The 16,083-nt window shown below is 44.2% G+C and overlaps 1 protein-coding gene across 2 annotated transcripts in view; it reads left to right on the top strand.

Moving 5' to 3' along the window:
• The window catches only part of KCNJ3 (potassium inwardly rectifying channel subfamily J member 3), a 324,979-nt gene that overhangs the window by 57,282 nt on the left and 251,614 nt on the right, over positions 1 to 16,083 (top strand). For both annotated transcript variants that reach the window (XM_068245763.1, XM_068245764.1), the window contains exon 2: positions 3,170 to 3,386. In XM_068245763.1, coding sequence (XP_068101864.1) covers positions 3,170 to 3,386 — 217 coding nt within the window. The remainder of the gene's footprint in view (positions 1 to 3,169; positions 3,387 to 16,083) is intronic.

Below are 16,083 nucleotides of genomic sequence, written 5' to 3'. Positions count from 1 at the left end.
AGGTGAGTAAATGTTTTTTTTTTTTTATTTATATTAGCAGGTGTATGTTCTGGTCAGGTCTTCCACATGATTGCATGTATTTTCTGGTCAAATCTGCCACATGGTTGCATGTATTTTCTGGTCAAATCTGCCACATGATTGCGCATATTTTCTGGTCAAATCTGCCACACGATTGCACGTATTTTCTGGTCAAATCTTCCACATGGTTGCACGTATTTTCTGGTCAAATCTGCCGACATGATTGCGCGTATTTTCTGGTCAAATCTTCCACATGATTGCATGTATTTTCTGGTCAAATCTGCCACATGATTGCACGTATTTTCTGGTCAGGTCTTCCACATGATTGCATGTATTTTCTGGTCAAATCTGCCACATGATTGCGCATATTTTCTGGTCAAATCTGCCACACGATTGCACGTATTTTCTGGTCAAATCTTCCACATGGTTGCACGTATTTTCTGGTCAAATCTGCCGACATGATTGCGCGTATTTTCTGGTCAAATCTTCCACATGATTGCATGTATTTTCTGGTCAAATCTGCCACATGATTGCACGTATTTTCTGGTCAGGTCTTCCACATGATTGCATGTATTTTCTGGTCAAATCTGCCACATGATTGCACGTATTTTCTGGTCAAATCTGCCACATGATTGCACGTACTTTCTGGTCAAATCTGACACATGATTGCATGTATTCTCTGGTCAAATCTGCCACATGATTGCACGTATTTTCTGGTCAAATCTGCCACATGATTGCACGTATTTTCTGGTCAAATCTGCCACATGATTGCACGTATTTTCTGGTCAAATCTGCCGACATGATTGCACGTATTTTCTGGTCAAATCTTTCACATGATTGCACGTATTTTCTGGTCAAATCTGCCACATGATTGCACGTATTTTCTGGTCAAATCTTCCACATGATTGCACGTATTTTCTGGTCAAATCTGCCACATGATTGCACGTATTTTCTGTTCAAATCTGCCACATGATTGCACGCATTTTCTGGTCAAATCTGCCGACATGATTGCACGTATTTTCTAGTCAAATCTGCCGACATGATTGCACATATTTTCTAGTCAAATCTGCTGACATGATTGAACTATTTTCTGGTCAAATCTGCCGACATGATTGCACGTATTTTCTGGTCAAATCTGCCACATGATTGAACATGTTTTCTGGTCAAATCTGCCACATGATTGAACGTGTTTTCTGGTCAAATCTGCCACATGATTGAACGTGTTTTCTGGTCAAATCTACCACATGATTGAAGGTGTTTTTTGGTCAAATCTACCGACATGATTGAATGTATTTTCTGGGCAAATCTGCTCACATTATGTGTATTTTCTTGAGAAAACCTGCACAATTATGTGAATTTTCTGGGGAAAGGGACACCAAAATTTGGGCCCACTGTCATTGCGTTGCACTTTTAAAGAGAACCCGAGGTGAGAATAATATTGAGGCTGCCATATTGATCTCATTTTAAGCAATACCAGTTGCCTGGCTGCCGTGCTGGTCCTCTGCCTCTAATTCTTTCAGCCATAGACCCTGAACAAGCATACAGCAGGGGTTTCTGACAATATTGTCAGAACTGAGAAGATCAGCTGCATGCTTGTTTCTGGTGTAATTCAGTTCACTACTGCAGCCAAATAGATCCGCAGGGCTGCCAGGCAACTAGTATTGTTTAAAAGGAAAAAAATATGGCAGCCTCCATGTCACTCTCACCTCGGGTTCACTTTAAATTACAGTTAGCTCCACCCTCATCCGGTTATGGCCACACCCATTTTTTGCCGTGGTGCGCTACCCCAGAAATTGGTCCAGTACCTGCATAGCACCTACAAATCCTAAAGCCGCCACTGAGCACCACTGAAGAGAAAGTGAAACAGCTGAAAGAGGGACCCTTTGGTCAAGGGGCCGTGTTGCGGCTGCCACCTCTGCATCTCCTATGGCGAAGCCACTGCCTAAAGGGGTGTTACTAGAGAAGAGCAGCCCCTGCAACGCCAGGGATACCCAGAGCTGTGGGGGGCCCCAACTACTAACCCTCCCTTTCTCAGATACAGGGGACTATACTTCAGATCAGGGGATTTGTGGCTGCTCTTGTTATGGGTGCGAAGATCATTATGGCCACACTAATTTTATGACTCTTGTGAGATGAGCTGCAGGGCCTCCAATGGGAGGCAATGGGTGTTAACATTGGGGGGGGGGCATCAAAATTTTGCTGTGGGGCCCCATGAATTGTAGTTACATCACTGACTGCCTATAACCATGGCCACATTTGAGACAAGGCCACAAAGGCCATGGCCTACGGCACCAAGAAAGCAAGGGTCGGGCAGCAGGCTGGCACAATCAAGCAGTTAAACCGCCAAACATGTAAACCGCAGCAGTCAGAGACCTGTTTTATGGGCAGAGTGACAATAACCCCCTCCTCCCCCCAGAGTCCTAGTAGAAAGCACTCTCCGTCCTGTGCTCCCCTAGCCCAGTATGCAGCGTATCGGGCACAGAGGTAGCCATGTTTCTCTCACCTCCTCTGAACATTCCAGCTATGTCAATCCTCTCACCGCTCACTTCTCACTCTAGTGCCCGGTATCTCCAGCTTCTCTCTCTGTTTGTAATTATGCGCCAGGCAAGAGAGCAAGAAGTGAGCAGTGCGAGGATGGACAGATGGAGGGAGCTCAGAAAAGGAGAAGCACAGGACGGGAGCAGCACAGGATGGGGAGCAGTGGAACACAGCACAGGATGGGGAAGCAGAGCACAGGACGGGAAGAGCTCAGCACAGGACAGGGGAATACAGAATGAGGTGAGCACAAAGGATGGGGGGAGCATGGCGCGGGGAGGAGGGGTTGGTGACAGTGGGCCTTGGGCTGTAAAATGTACAAATCCATCTCTGCCTATAACCCTTCACAAAATCTCTGATGTTCCAGTTCTGCTGACTCCACACTTAGGCTGGTAGCTTCTTATCAGCGTTGAGGCTGAAGGTTGCTAACCCTCTCCGCCTTGTATATTGTTCCCGGCTTTCTGAACGATGCCGCACAACGTACAGCGAGCAGACAAATCTCCTGTAATTGGAAATGTCAGATGTTTGCGGTGATGTAATGCAATGTCAGGCTGTCATGAAAACTGCCATCCTAGTGATAATGTCCTCCTCTCTTCTCTCCTGCATGCTTGTCTAGTCTCGGCAGACACCCGAGGGTGAGTTCCTCCCTCTCGATCAGCTAGAACTGGATGTAGGATTCAGCACGGGGGCTGATCAGCTCTTCCTGGTGTCCCCTCTCACTATCTGCCACGTGATTGATGCCAAGAGCCCCTTCTATGACCTCTCCCAGCGATCCATGCAGACGGAGCAGTTTGAAATCGTCGTCATCCTGGAGGGTATAGTGGAGACTACGGGTGAGTTTTCTATATTATTACCAAATCTTTATATACTGTTTGGAACCGCCGGTGACACAAGCAACTGTATATGCGCCAATCCAGTTCACACCAAAGTGATCAAGGGTAAAAATAAATAAAAAAGTAAGATGTATGTTTTGGATTTATTCTAAGGTCCTCTTGACATGTTCAAAATGACTTCTTTATCAATAAGAATAATGAAAATGTTATGATTTCCAGCTTACAGTATTTGCTACTGTCTCTGCGATACAAAACTTAAAGTGTTGCTGTAGTTATACTTGAAGTGTGTTTTAGTGTTTTTTTTTGTCCAAAAAAATGGTAACACCTATCAATGCTACACGGTCCTTTTTCTGACATAATGCAAGTACAAATTGTCTTGGGATTTCAGTTTGCACCTTCCATAATAATGGTACAATTTTTAGATAACTTAACAAACTAAAATCATGGCAACTTGAACTAAAACCATGGCAACAGAGGGTGATTTAGTGTAAAGGTCTTTGAATTCATATCTCTTTGTTACTCTCTGGCTAAATCAGGAAGAAAAATATCAGGTAAGTCAGGCATGTCCAAAGTCCGGCCTGCCGAGCCTTTTCCGGTGGCCCCCAAAGCTCTCTACAGTTGTTAATTCCATGTGGCCCGCAGGCTGTAGATGAGGTACCACATGCAGGGGCCACCTTGTGTCGCCACTCTGCCTCCCTTTTTGCTCATGTCTAGGTTATAAGCCACCACTGTAGCAGTAGCGGCCACTGATTAGAAGCCACCACTATGCCAGCAGCTGTAACAGCCACTGATGGGCAGTTATTTCCAGTGGAAATGTTTTATTCGACAAAATGTCACAGGCTGGCATAGTGTAACAACAATCGTCAAAAACTGTGTTTAATTGCGCTAGTTCGACCCTCTAGAACTCTGAAGAATGATGACATGGCCCTTGGCCTAAAAAGTCTGGATAACCCTGATCTAAGTCAAAGTCTGTGAGCTTTAGGTATGCCGTAGTTTTTGCCGTAGTTTTCGTGTTTTTATTTCCAAAAGCGCAATTCAAATCTGGCATAGTACACAATGAAATTTTGTCCCCCAACTCCTTATCGTAACTGCCACTGGCACAAACAAGCACCACAGTTACACAGTTAGTTGTGGCAGAAATCATTTATGTTTTTACCTACAAGAGAGGCATATGGCCTAGGAATAAGGCAGCTTCTGAATAGCTGGAAGCCAGTCCTGATGCTAGGTGGAACAATGAGGTCTGCTGGGAGAAAGTTGAGCTTGATGGTTGTTCTTGGGACTGCAAAGTGTGGACTGCAAACAGGGCCGGATTTAGGCCAAGGCCGCCTAGGCCATGGCCTAGGGCACCACAGGAGCAAGGGCACCAAAGCAGCAGGCTAAACTGGTGCAGCATTTGCAAGCTTGAAAATGCTGCAATGCAGGGAGATCAGATGAGTGCCTGACCACGGTACTCTGCTGCTAGCCGCCTGTGCAGCAGCCACATTGCTCTCTGTACACATTTGCATTGTGACCGGCGGATATGGACTTGGGCAGCATTGGAGACGGAGAGGAAGAGGAAACTTCTGCACTGGAGTTGAGCGGAGAAATGAGTGACACTGATGGCTGCTGTGGTGTGAAGGCGAGCTGGCTACCTATACTAAAAGGGGGATGGGAAAAGGAGGGATTAAGGGAGTCATCTGGCTACCTATACTGGAGGGAAAGGGGGAGGGGTCATCTGGCTACCTATACGGGGGGGAGGGTCATCAGGCTACCTATACTAGAGGGAAGGGGAAAGGGGTCATCTGGCTATCTATACTGGGGGGGTCATCAGGCTACCTACACTAGAGGGAAGGGGGAGGGGTCATCTGGCTACCTATACTGGAGGGGAGGGGCCATCTGGCTACCTATACCAAAGCGGGTTGGCTGGTGACAGTGGTCTTGGGCGGTAAAGAGTACAAATCCGGCCCTGACTGCAAAGTGTGGAGGGTCATGCCTAGGAGAACTCGTGGAGAAGCATATGATTTGGTTCATCAGCTGATAGAATTGCAATGCTCTGATTTTCTGCTATCACATACTGCATTAGCACATGATCATGACTAGCAAATCAGAGACTTACATATCTATCACCTGACCAAACTTATCCAATGCTTCTCCATGAGTTATTATAGACATGACCATTACTGTTGTGGACTCATCATAGTGCTGGCTGGATGCACTCATGCACAAATGAAAAAAAAAATTACCTTTACACATATCTTAGGGTTAATGCTGAATTCGTTCAATAATGTAACCACGAACTAGTGTGTGTAGCAGGTAGAGGCTGTGGTGACAATAGTCCTCCAAAGGCACTTTGCAACAGCACCGGTGCCACGTTCAAAAATTGTAAACATTTTATGAGCCCTATGCTAGCATGAATAATAATAGGCCTTTGTGGTATAGGGTATTGTTTATCAAGGCAAGACTATGATTATAATTCTTATAACTGCATAATAGTGCAATACATTATTATATTATTAAAGCGGCCTTGCACTCAGAACCTCCCTGCTTTAAAAGATCATAATAACCTTTAAAGAAGAACATTTCTTTCTTACAGCTGTTACAAATCCTGTAATAAATCTGCAGTGTGTCTACTTCTTGCTGCCCTGGAAGCAGACATATGGTTAACATCTTGTGTTTACAAATTAGCTGCTCTGCTGTGGACGGGGAGATTTCTGAGCTGACACAACTGGGAAATCAAATTACGGAGGTGATTAGTCACAGGTAAGGGGGAATTAGACAGGCTTAACTCTCTAAATACACACAGGGTGCATTTCTCTATGTTTTCCTTGTATCCTGTACAAAAGTTCAGGTCCACTTTAATAATATATGATATATTTACATTAGTGATCAGAGGCTTGCTTCCTGTGAACAGAGCCTTAAAAGTACACTACAATTATCTTTGAAAGGCGTAAACAACCTGCTAGGTACGAGGGCCAGTTGTGTTTTGGAATCTGAACAGCCAATCGATGAGTTGGATCCCCTTCGTGCTTGGCGAGGCTAGAATGTTGGCATTGCTGGGCAGTTTGGCTCTACGGATTGTTGCTATGGCCTGGGTAGACTAGTGGTGGTATCAGTTTTCTGCCATGGAGTCGGGGAGATGATAGATGAGCGATTGTATTTGCCACCGCTGTGAGTGGTTGTTCCTTGCCAGTTTAATTTGCTGCCAACGCTTCCATTTTCCTGCCTGTGGGTATATATTGTGCTGGTTTCCAAATTGTTTTATATTAGAATTGCTTTTTTTGTATCCCAGGGAATGAATAACCTTATTTACTCAATTTTTTAAAAAATAAGCTGCGAATTTAAACAATAATAGAATTAAATCAAACACTCCGGGCATAAATGTTTTCCTGGACCTGTGTAGACATTCAGCTGCAGAGCTTGATTCAGTCTGTGCAGAATCTCCTTAGTTAACTGATGTCGAATTAATTACTTTTAATCACTTACTGTACCTGGTCGAGAACCCAAGCATTGGCTACTGCTTGCTCCACAGACTGGGAGTACTATCAGCTGCAATCTTCGCAGACAAATTAAGTCTGTGCCTTCCCTTTGTCTGAACAGCAGGATGATAGATACATTATAGTTGGATGAAGAGATAAATTAGCCACACACTTGTCGATCTGCCACTAGATCGACCATCAGATAGATCCCTCTCTGATTGAAGCTGATCGAAGAGGTATATATTGCTTGCCCACACAAATCAAATCAAATCAAATCAAAGATAGCTTTATTGGCATGACCAAGATTCATTACAGGTATTGCCAAAGCAATGGGAAATAGGGGACATGGGAGGGGGTGGGGTAGGGGGACAATGGCTAAGAAATCTGTGGACATTTTTTTAGGTTTACAGTTCCGTTATGCTCCTCTCCGTCTGTGGCATGCTGTGACATAGTGTAGGATATATGTTTTTCTCTAATCTTCTAGTGTGAGAAAGTCTGGGAATAGTTCCAACAATTGCTTAAAGTAAGCGTCCCTGTTTGCAGTATATTTGGGGCAGTGCAGCAGGAAGTGGCTTTCATCCTCAAGGGTGTTCTGCTCACAGTGTTGGCATAGTCTCTCCTCCCTGGGTTTGTACGTCTCTCTGTGTCTCCCAGACTCTATTTCGAGGGTGTGAGCACTCAATCTGTAGACACTCAGGATGTTCCTCTCTTGAGAGTTTTGCAGCTTTTCCAGGTATGGGGCCATTTTATATTCTCTTTGTAGATACTGGTATATGGTTAGCTTTTGTGACTGTTTTATTTCACTACGCCATTTTTCCACATAGTCCTCTTTCGTCTTAGCTGTGGTGTGTTTTATCTGGAATTTTGTTATGACCTGTGGGTTGGGGGTTGGAGGGAGTATAGAGCGGACCACGATTTTCAGTGCACACGGCCTTTCTTGGTCTTCATTGTGCTGCATGGCTTTGTAGTGGGGTGAGTCGGGCAGATAGATTTCCAGTAGACTTCAGCATGAAATCTATTGGAAATTGAGCTAGTGCAGCTGCCACTGCCTGACAACCCCCCCCCCGTCTATGTGCCCCATGGTGAGTGTAAAAGACTCACCTTTAATGCCATTGCAACTCCTAGTCTCCCGCTGTGTCTGAAGGTTTCTAAATTGCAACTGCCTGTACAACGGTCCACGTGAGACCACCACATGTAGTGACATCAGTACATGTGCTGGTGTCTCGTGGTACAGGCGCTCGTGATGACAATTCAAAAGCCGGACACAGGAAGAGGTGAGGATTTGCACTGGTGTGACAGGTAAGCATGCAGCACTGACCACAGGCCAGTGGGGGACACATACACTTGGGTGGAGACTAGAGTTGGGCCGAACGGTTCGCCTGCGAACGGTTCCAGGCGAACTTTGGGGGTTCGCGGTCGCCTGCATCAGGCGAACTTTTGCGGAAGTTCGATTCGCCCCCATAATGCTCTATTGAGCAAAATTTTTACCCTCCATTTCACTGTCAGCAGACATGTTATTGTCAAACACACTGCTAGAGAACCCGCCCTTCAAGCTAGGTCCTTTATACCATTTGACTCAGTTGTCTGCCTACACTAATTAGTTATGGGACAGCTGCTACACACTCTGCTAGGGAGATTTTAATTGGCCACCTCCCTCCTACCATGCTACCTATTCCCTCCTCCCTCCTACCGGAGGGAGGAGGGTCTCTTCTGGCAGGGAATTATACTATTTTAAAAACCAGTATACATCATACCATAGCTGGGAATCGAACCCAGATCTCACTGTGTGGTGGGCACGTCACCCTAAGCACTATACCACTACAGTAGTAAGTGAAGCTAGCCTAAAATGTACCATTTATGCTCAATGCAATAGAACCATTAGGTTGCTTAAAGGAGAACTGTAGTGAGAGGTATATGGAGGCTGCCATATTGATTTCCTTTTAAGCTATACCAGTTGCCTGGCAGCCCTGCTGATCTATTTGGCTGCAGTAGTGTGAATCACACCAGAAACAAGCATGCAGCTAATCTTGTCAGATCTTACAAAAATGTCAAACACCAGATCTGCTGCATGCTTGTTCAGGGTCTAGGGCTAAAAGTATTGGAGGCAGAGGATCTGCAGGATAGCCAGGTAACTGGTATTGCTTAAAAGGAAATCAATATGGTAGCCACCATATACCTTTCACTACAGTTCTCCTTTAAAGGGAACCTTAACTGAGAGTGATATGGCTGTTTCCTGTAAACAATACCAGTTGCCTGGCAGTCCAGCTGATCTTTGTGACTGCAATAGTGGCTGAATCACACCCTAAAACAAGCATGCAGCTAATCCAGTCTGACTTCAGTCAGAGCACCTGATCTGCATGCTTGTTCAGGGGCTGTGGCTAAAAGTATTAGAGACACAGGATCAGCAGGCGATTCAGGCAACTGGTATTATTTTAAAAGGAAAAATCCATATCCTTCTCCGTTTAGGTTCCCTTTAAGGATTTGTAGCATAAAAGCCAACTCACATTGGCTGGGATTTGAACCTGGGTCTCACTGTATGGTGGACAAGCACACTAACCACTGTACCATATGAAGCTGGCCTAAAATTTACCATTTATGCTCAATACAAGAGAAAAAGTAGACAAAACAAATAACATTTATATCACACTTTTCTCCTGGCGGACTCAAAGCACCAGAGCTGCAGCCACTAGGGCATGCTCTATAGGCAGTAGCAGTGTTAGGAAGACTTGCCTAAGGTCTCCTACTGAATAGGTGCTGGCTTACTGAACAGACAGAGCTGAGATTTGAACTCTGGTCTCCTTTGTCAGAGGCAGCACCCTTATCCATTACACCATGCAGCCACTGCTTACAGATATTTAGCCAGACATGGCCTTCTCTTTTGTGTTCAACAGTTGTCAAGAGAAAAATTAGACAAGACAGCAGTGTTAGGAAGACTTGCCTAAGGTCTCCTACTGAATAGGTGCTGGCTTACTGAACAGACAGAGCTGAGATTTGAACTCTGGTCTCCTTTGTCAGAGGCAGCGCCCTTATCCATTACACCATGCAGCCACTGCTTACAGATATTTAGCCAGACATGGCCTTCTCTTTTGTGTTCAACAGTTGTCCAAAGAGAACCCCAGATAGCCAGGTAGATTCATATCTCTCTCTTTTCCTAACACTGCTACTGCCTATAGAGCATGCCCTAGTGGCTGCAGCTCTGGTCCTTTGAGTCCGCCAGGAGAAAAGTGTGATATAAATGTTATTTGTCTTGTCTACTTTTTCTCTTGTATTGAGCATAAATAGTAAATTTTAGGCCAGCTTCAGTTGGTATAGGGGTTAGTGTGCTTGCCCACCATACAGTGAGACTTAGGTTCAAATCCCAGCCAATGTGAGTTGGCTTTTATACTACAAATCCTTAAAGGGAACCTAAACGGAGAAGGATATGGATTTTTCCTTTTAAAATAATACCAGTTGCCTGAATCGCCTGCTGATTCTGTGTCTCTAATACTTTTAGCCACAGCCCCTGAACAAGCATACAGATCAGGTGCTCTGACTGAAGTCAGACTGGATTAGCTGCATGCTTGTTTCAGGGTGTGATTCAGCCACTATTGCAGTCACAAAGATCAGCTGGACTGCCAGGCAACTGGTATTGTTTACAGGAAACAGCCATATCACTCTCAAGTTAGGGCCCATTCACACTTAGAACCGCAGAACGCTGGCGATTACCGCCGGCGTTTTGCGGGATTGATTTTCCTGCGATTATTGCGGAAAAATCACTGGACACTGCAGCGGTTTTGGAGCGATCGCGATTAGCGCTAATCCCGATCGCAAATCGCGGAACGCTCGTCGCCGGCAAACAGCTGCATGCAGCGCGGTTGCGGTTATCGCTAACCGCAACCGTGGCAGTGAGAACACTGCCATTCGCTACATTGTGTAGCGGTTCTTGCAGAACCGCTAGCGGTTTGCCATGAGCGGGAATCGTGCGATTCCCGCTCAAGTGTGAATGGGCCCTTAAGGTTCCCTTTAAAGGAGAACTGTAGTGAAAGGTATATGGAGGCTACCATATTGATTTCCTTTTAAGCAATACCAGTTACCTGGCTATCCTGCAGATCCTCTGCCTCCAATACTTTTAGCTCTAGACCCTAAACAAGCATGCAGCAGATCTGGTGTTTGACATTTTTGTAAGATCTGACAAGATTAGCTGCATGCTTGTTTCTGGTGTGTTTCACACTGCAGTGGCTGGATAGTGTACTGGTTAAGGGCTCTGCCTTTGACATGGGAGACCAGGGTTTGAATCCTGGCTAGGTCAAGTACCTATTCAGTAAAGAGTTCAAGGCAAGACTCCTTAACACTGTCCCTGTGGCTGAAGCTCTTGAGTGCTTTGAGTCCGACAGGAGAAAAGCGCTATACAAATGTTCGGATTATTATTATTATTATTACTGCAGCCAAATAGATCAGCAGGGCTGCCAGGCAACTGGTATAGCTTAAAAGGAAATCAATATGGCAGCCTCCATATACCTCTCACTACAGTTCTCCTTTAAGCAACCTAATGGTTCTATTGCATTGAGCATAAATGGTACATTTTAGGCTAGCTTCACTTACTACTGTAGTGGTACAGTGCTTAGGGTGACGTGCCCACCACACAGTAAGATCTGGGTTTGATTCCCAGCTATGGTATGATGTATACTGGTTTTTAAAATAGTATAATTCCCTGCCAGAAGAGATCCTCCTCCCTCCGGGAGGGAGGTTAAAATCTCCCTAGCAGAGTGTGTAGCAGCTGTCCCATAACTAATTAGTGTAGGCAGACAACTGAGTCAAATGGTATAAAGGACCTTGCTTGGAGGAGGGAGGGTGGGCGGATTCCGCCAGCAGTGATGTGTATTTCACTCAATTAGGTGTGGCTCCAGGTATTAGACCTTTTGAAACATGTTTTCTATCATTTTTCCAGCTGATAGAATTTTTTAAAACTTTCAAAGTTCGCCTCCCCATTGAAATCTATTGCGGTTCGCGAACTTTTTCGCGAACCGAACCTTTCGCGGAAGTTCGCGAACAGGGTTCGTGAACCTAAAATCGGAGGTTCGGCCCAACTCTAGTGGAGACTGGCCAGGGGTCCATTGGTCAACAGAAAATCGAACCCCATTACCACCACACAGGGCAGTTTCTAGGCTAAATTGCACCCAGGGTGAGGGTGTAAAAAGTGCACCCCCTACCCCCCCCAACCCCGTGGACTCGCGAACCAATACTCTCTAGGGACAGTCACACAGCCACAGGTCACAAGTAGATCTGCTTACTTACTAGTAGTAGTGACCAGCCACTCATCCAGGAGGAAGCAGGGACCAGGAAAACACACAGGCGAAGAGAGCCCGAAAAGTTGACTCCTCCATGGGCGCCGCGCACTGACAGCCTGCAGTACCGCTACAAGACATCAGGTGTCATCACACGGTGGTGACGTGATGATGACTTGACATCGGACTCAGGCAGCCCAGGAGGAGTCTAGGAGGGTGATCGCGCTGGTAACCTTCTTTCTTCTTCCATTTGGCTGCACTGCACGTCACCAGCTCCCTAGCGGTTATGTCCTTCTCCCTGCGCCCCTTCTTGTACATGACGGACTGCGCCTAGGGCGGTCGGCCTGCCCACACTGCCCAAGAAACGGCCCTGCCACCACACACCTATTGGAGCCCTTTCAACCAAGATGCTGGAGATCCTCCAGCATGATCGAGGGATCCGTTTGACCGACTACAGCTGGAAACTGATCTAAACGATCAATCAGGTGACCATGCTGCAGCATTGATATCTGCCAGATTCGATCATGGGAAAATCAATATATAGGTGCCCATAGATTGATGGATAGATACAAGGATAGATTTGGTCAATAAGATGCAAATAATTCTGGTAGGTTTGTTAATTTATTCATTCGCAGGTTGGAATGCAGCTAATTAGATGAATGTCTGGCTGAATCCCCAGTTGCAAATAATTTGCATGCAAGCTAGACAGATTGTAAATATCTAGTTAAAGAGAATCTGTATTGTTAAAATCGCTCAAAAGTAAACATACCAGTGCGTTAGGGGACATCTCCTATTACCCTCTGTCACAATTTCGCCGCTCCTCGCCGCATTAAAAGTGGTTAAAAACAGTTTTTAAAAGTTTGTTTGTAAACAAACAAAATGGCCACCAAAACAGGAAGTAGGTGGATGTACAGTATGTCCACACATAGAAAATACATCCATACACAAGCAGGCTGTATACACCCTTCCTTTTGAATCTCAAGAGATCATTTGTGTGTTTCTTTCCCCCATGCACTGAAGTTTCAGGCTGCTCTTTTCTTCCTGCAAACAGCTTTGCCCTTGTTTGTAATTCCTCAGTATGTGAAAGCCCAGCCAGCTCAGAGGACGATTTATCCAGCTTGTAAAAGATAAGAGATAAGAGAGAAGCTGCTCTAATCTAAATAATACACAGGCAGTGTGCAGAGAGGGGGCGTGCATCACAGAACCACAACACTAAAGAACTTGGCAGCCTTCCAGACACAGGCTGACAAGTCTGACAAGGGAGAGATAAGTTGATTTATTACAGAGACTGTGATAGTAGAAAGTGCTGCAGTAAGCTAGAACACATTAGAATAGCTTTTGGAACTTGCAGGATGATAAAAAACAGGATGCAATTTTTGTTACAGAGTCTCTTTAAATTGGTTAGTAGAAAGTAGGGGTGGTTAATGAGATGCAAATCATTTTGAGTTGATGCAGCATTATGAAAATATTGTATGCATTTTGAACATGAACCAATTAAATCCTGCTTAAAAATTTGATTGGTCCATTTTCAAGCTGCATAAATTTGCATAGACATATTTGCATGATCCTGCATCAGCTCAAAATTATTGCATCTCATTGACCATCCCTAGTAGATAGATTAACCATTTCCGCCGCCCGGACGTGAAGCTCACGTCCGGACGGCTGCTCTGCTGCGCTCCTGCGTGCTCCCGCACCCCCATGCCATCCCCCGGTACCCCTGGGATCAGTGAACGGGAACATGGTTCCCGATCACCGCTCCATGTCCCCCGCAGAAAAAACGAAGCGCTCACACATGAGGCTTCAGTTCTTCTGCCCGGAAAAATTTCCGCATCCCCCTTGTACTTCCGCTTAGCGAGAAGTACAAGGAGGGAAAACAAAAATGAAGGTGGCCATCTTGTGGCCAAATAGTAAAACTACATCTACATATTTTTTACATTACAATTTACACATATAACAACATTAAACATTAACTGTTTATGTCCTACACCAAAATATTACCTAAATAAATTTTTTAATGGAAAAAAAAATACAATAAAAAAAAAAAAAAGACATGAATAGTTACCCAAGGGACTGAACTTTTTAAATATGCATTTGAAGGGGGTATACTACAAATATTTTTTAAATTATAAGCTTGTGAATAGTGATGGACGCAAAACAGAAACAATGCACCTTTATTTCCAAATAAAATATTGGCGCCATACATTGTGATAGGGACAAAATTTAAATGGTTTAATAACCGAGAAAAACTGGCAAATAAAATACATAGGTTTTAATTATGGTAGCGTGGATTATTTTAAAGCTATAATGGCCGAAAAGTGAGAAATAATAATTTTTTTCAATTTTTTCTTATTAATCCTGTTAAAATGCATTTATAAATAAATAATTATTAGCAAAATGTACCACCCAAAGAAAGCCCAATTAGTGGCGGAAAAAACAAGATATAGATCAATAAATTGTGATAAGTAGTGAATTAGTGAATGAATGGGAAGGCAAAATTGCTCTGATGCATAAGGTGAAAAATTCCCGCGGGCTGAAATGGTTAAAACTATACAGTAAACATATTTTGGCATGGGTAGATAAAAACTGAGCATTGCATTTTAATTATACTAATCAGTAATCAGCTAGTAAAACATGTTTTTCAGAGCCCTCCCCCACTGTTTGGTCTAGCAGCCACCGCTTCAGCATCTACATAGTTAAATTTCTTACAAATCCAATTTGGCACATACCCTGCAACAGTCATGCTATAATAAACAATGCCTAATTACTTCTATGCAGCAAAGCTAGAGTGATTTAGTTGTGTTTTGCATTTCAGTGTATCTTGCTCATCCCATCTGTTTTGAATTAGGTTTCTTAGGAATAGAGCAAGCGTTTGATAACTTGGGATAAAGACATCAATTTCAGACATTTTTTTCTCCCACAGAATACCTTTGATAGAGGATGCAGGAGGCTAATGTTTTGGAGCGGGTAACCACATTTTTTGCTGCCCATCTAAAGTTCCCAGAATGCAATGTAGCTCATCATGTGCCTCTTCCTGCTTCAAAATGCGTGTGTCAAAATATCAATATCATTCTCGCCGATGCAAATAACAGTTGCCATTCTGGTCTTATCCACTGCGTACATTTTTACGCATTGAACCAGTAATGCGTAAAAATGTATGTGTTAATGTTCCTGCACTAGCGGGAATGCGTAAAAATGTACGCAATGCGGTCCGCCGACCTCCGAGGTCGGCAAGCTGCCAGTGGGGGACTGGAGCAGCAGTGAGTGACTACGAGGGCACAGGATGGCTGCATGAGGCTGGTAGAAGCCCCAGGTAAGTGAAACTCATTTTTTTTATTTCGCTTGAACCTTCCCTTTAAAGGAAACACAAGGTGAACATACACTGATGAGATAAACAATTATATCTATCCTCCTTCTCCTAAAAATGACCTTTTTAGATATCCCACAGTTTTATTTTATATTTAAAACTACTTTTTGAGTTTTTACTAATTGATAGTCTCTGCTCAATGAAACATACATTGAAGTATGCCGGAACTAAAATGTATAAACTATTAGTCTTTTTTGCTTTCCTGATCTCAGAATCTGTTTTCTGCCAGGAAAGTGTTTTATGGCTCAGGCTTTAATTCCTTATCAGTGATGGTTACCCCATAGTCCGACCCAGTCCCAACCCAGACATAATCTGTCACTTACATACCTAATGTTTAACTCTTTCAGGCAGAGATAGAAAAAAAAAGGAACACAGCATAGTAATTTGTGTGCTTTGCACTGTACATACACATGCTTATCTCATCATGTCACATGTCACCTCATGTACCCTTTAACGTGACTCTGAGGAAACATTGAGCCATATAGTTAGTGCACATGATAATGAACCGAGTTATCAGAGAGTATCTTCAGTGAAGACTGCAATAGGGATGAACATTGTAATCTTGGTGCCATTTTCTTGGACTTCGGCTATGACACAGCCACTGCTCAAAGTGG

This window comes from Hyperolius riggenbachi, chromosome 7, assembly GCF_040937935.1.
Source record: "Hyperolius riggenbachi isolate aHypRig1 chromosome 7, aHypRig1.pri, whole genome shotgun sequence".
Lineage (NCBI taxonomy): Eukaryota > Metazoa > Chordata > Amphibia > Anura > Hyperoliidae > Hyperolius > Hyperolius riggenbachi.
This window is presented reverse-complemented; position numbering and strand designations above follow the sequence as displayed.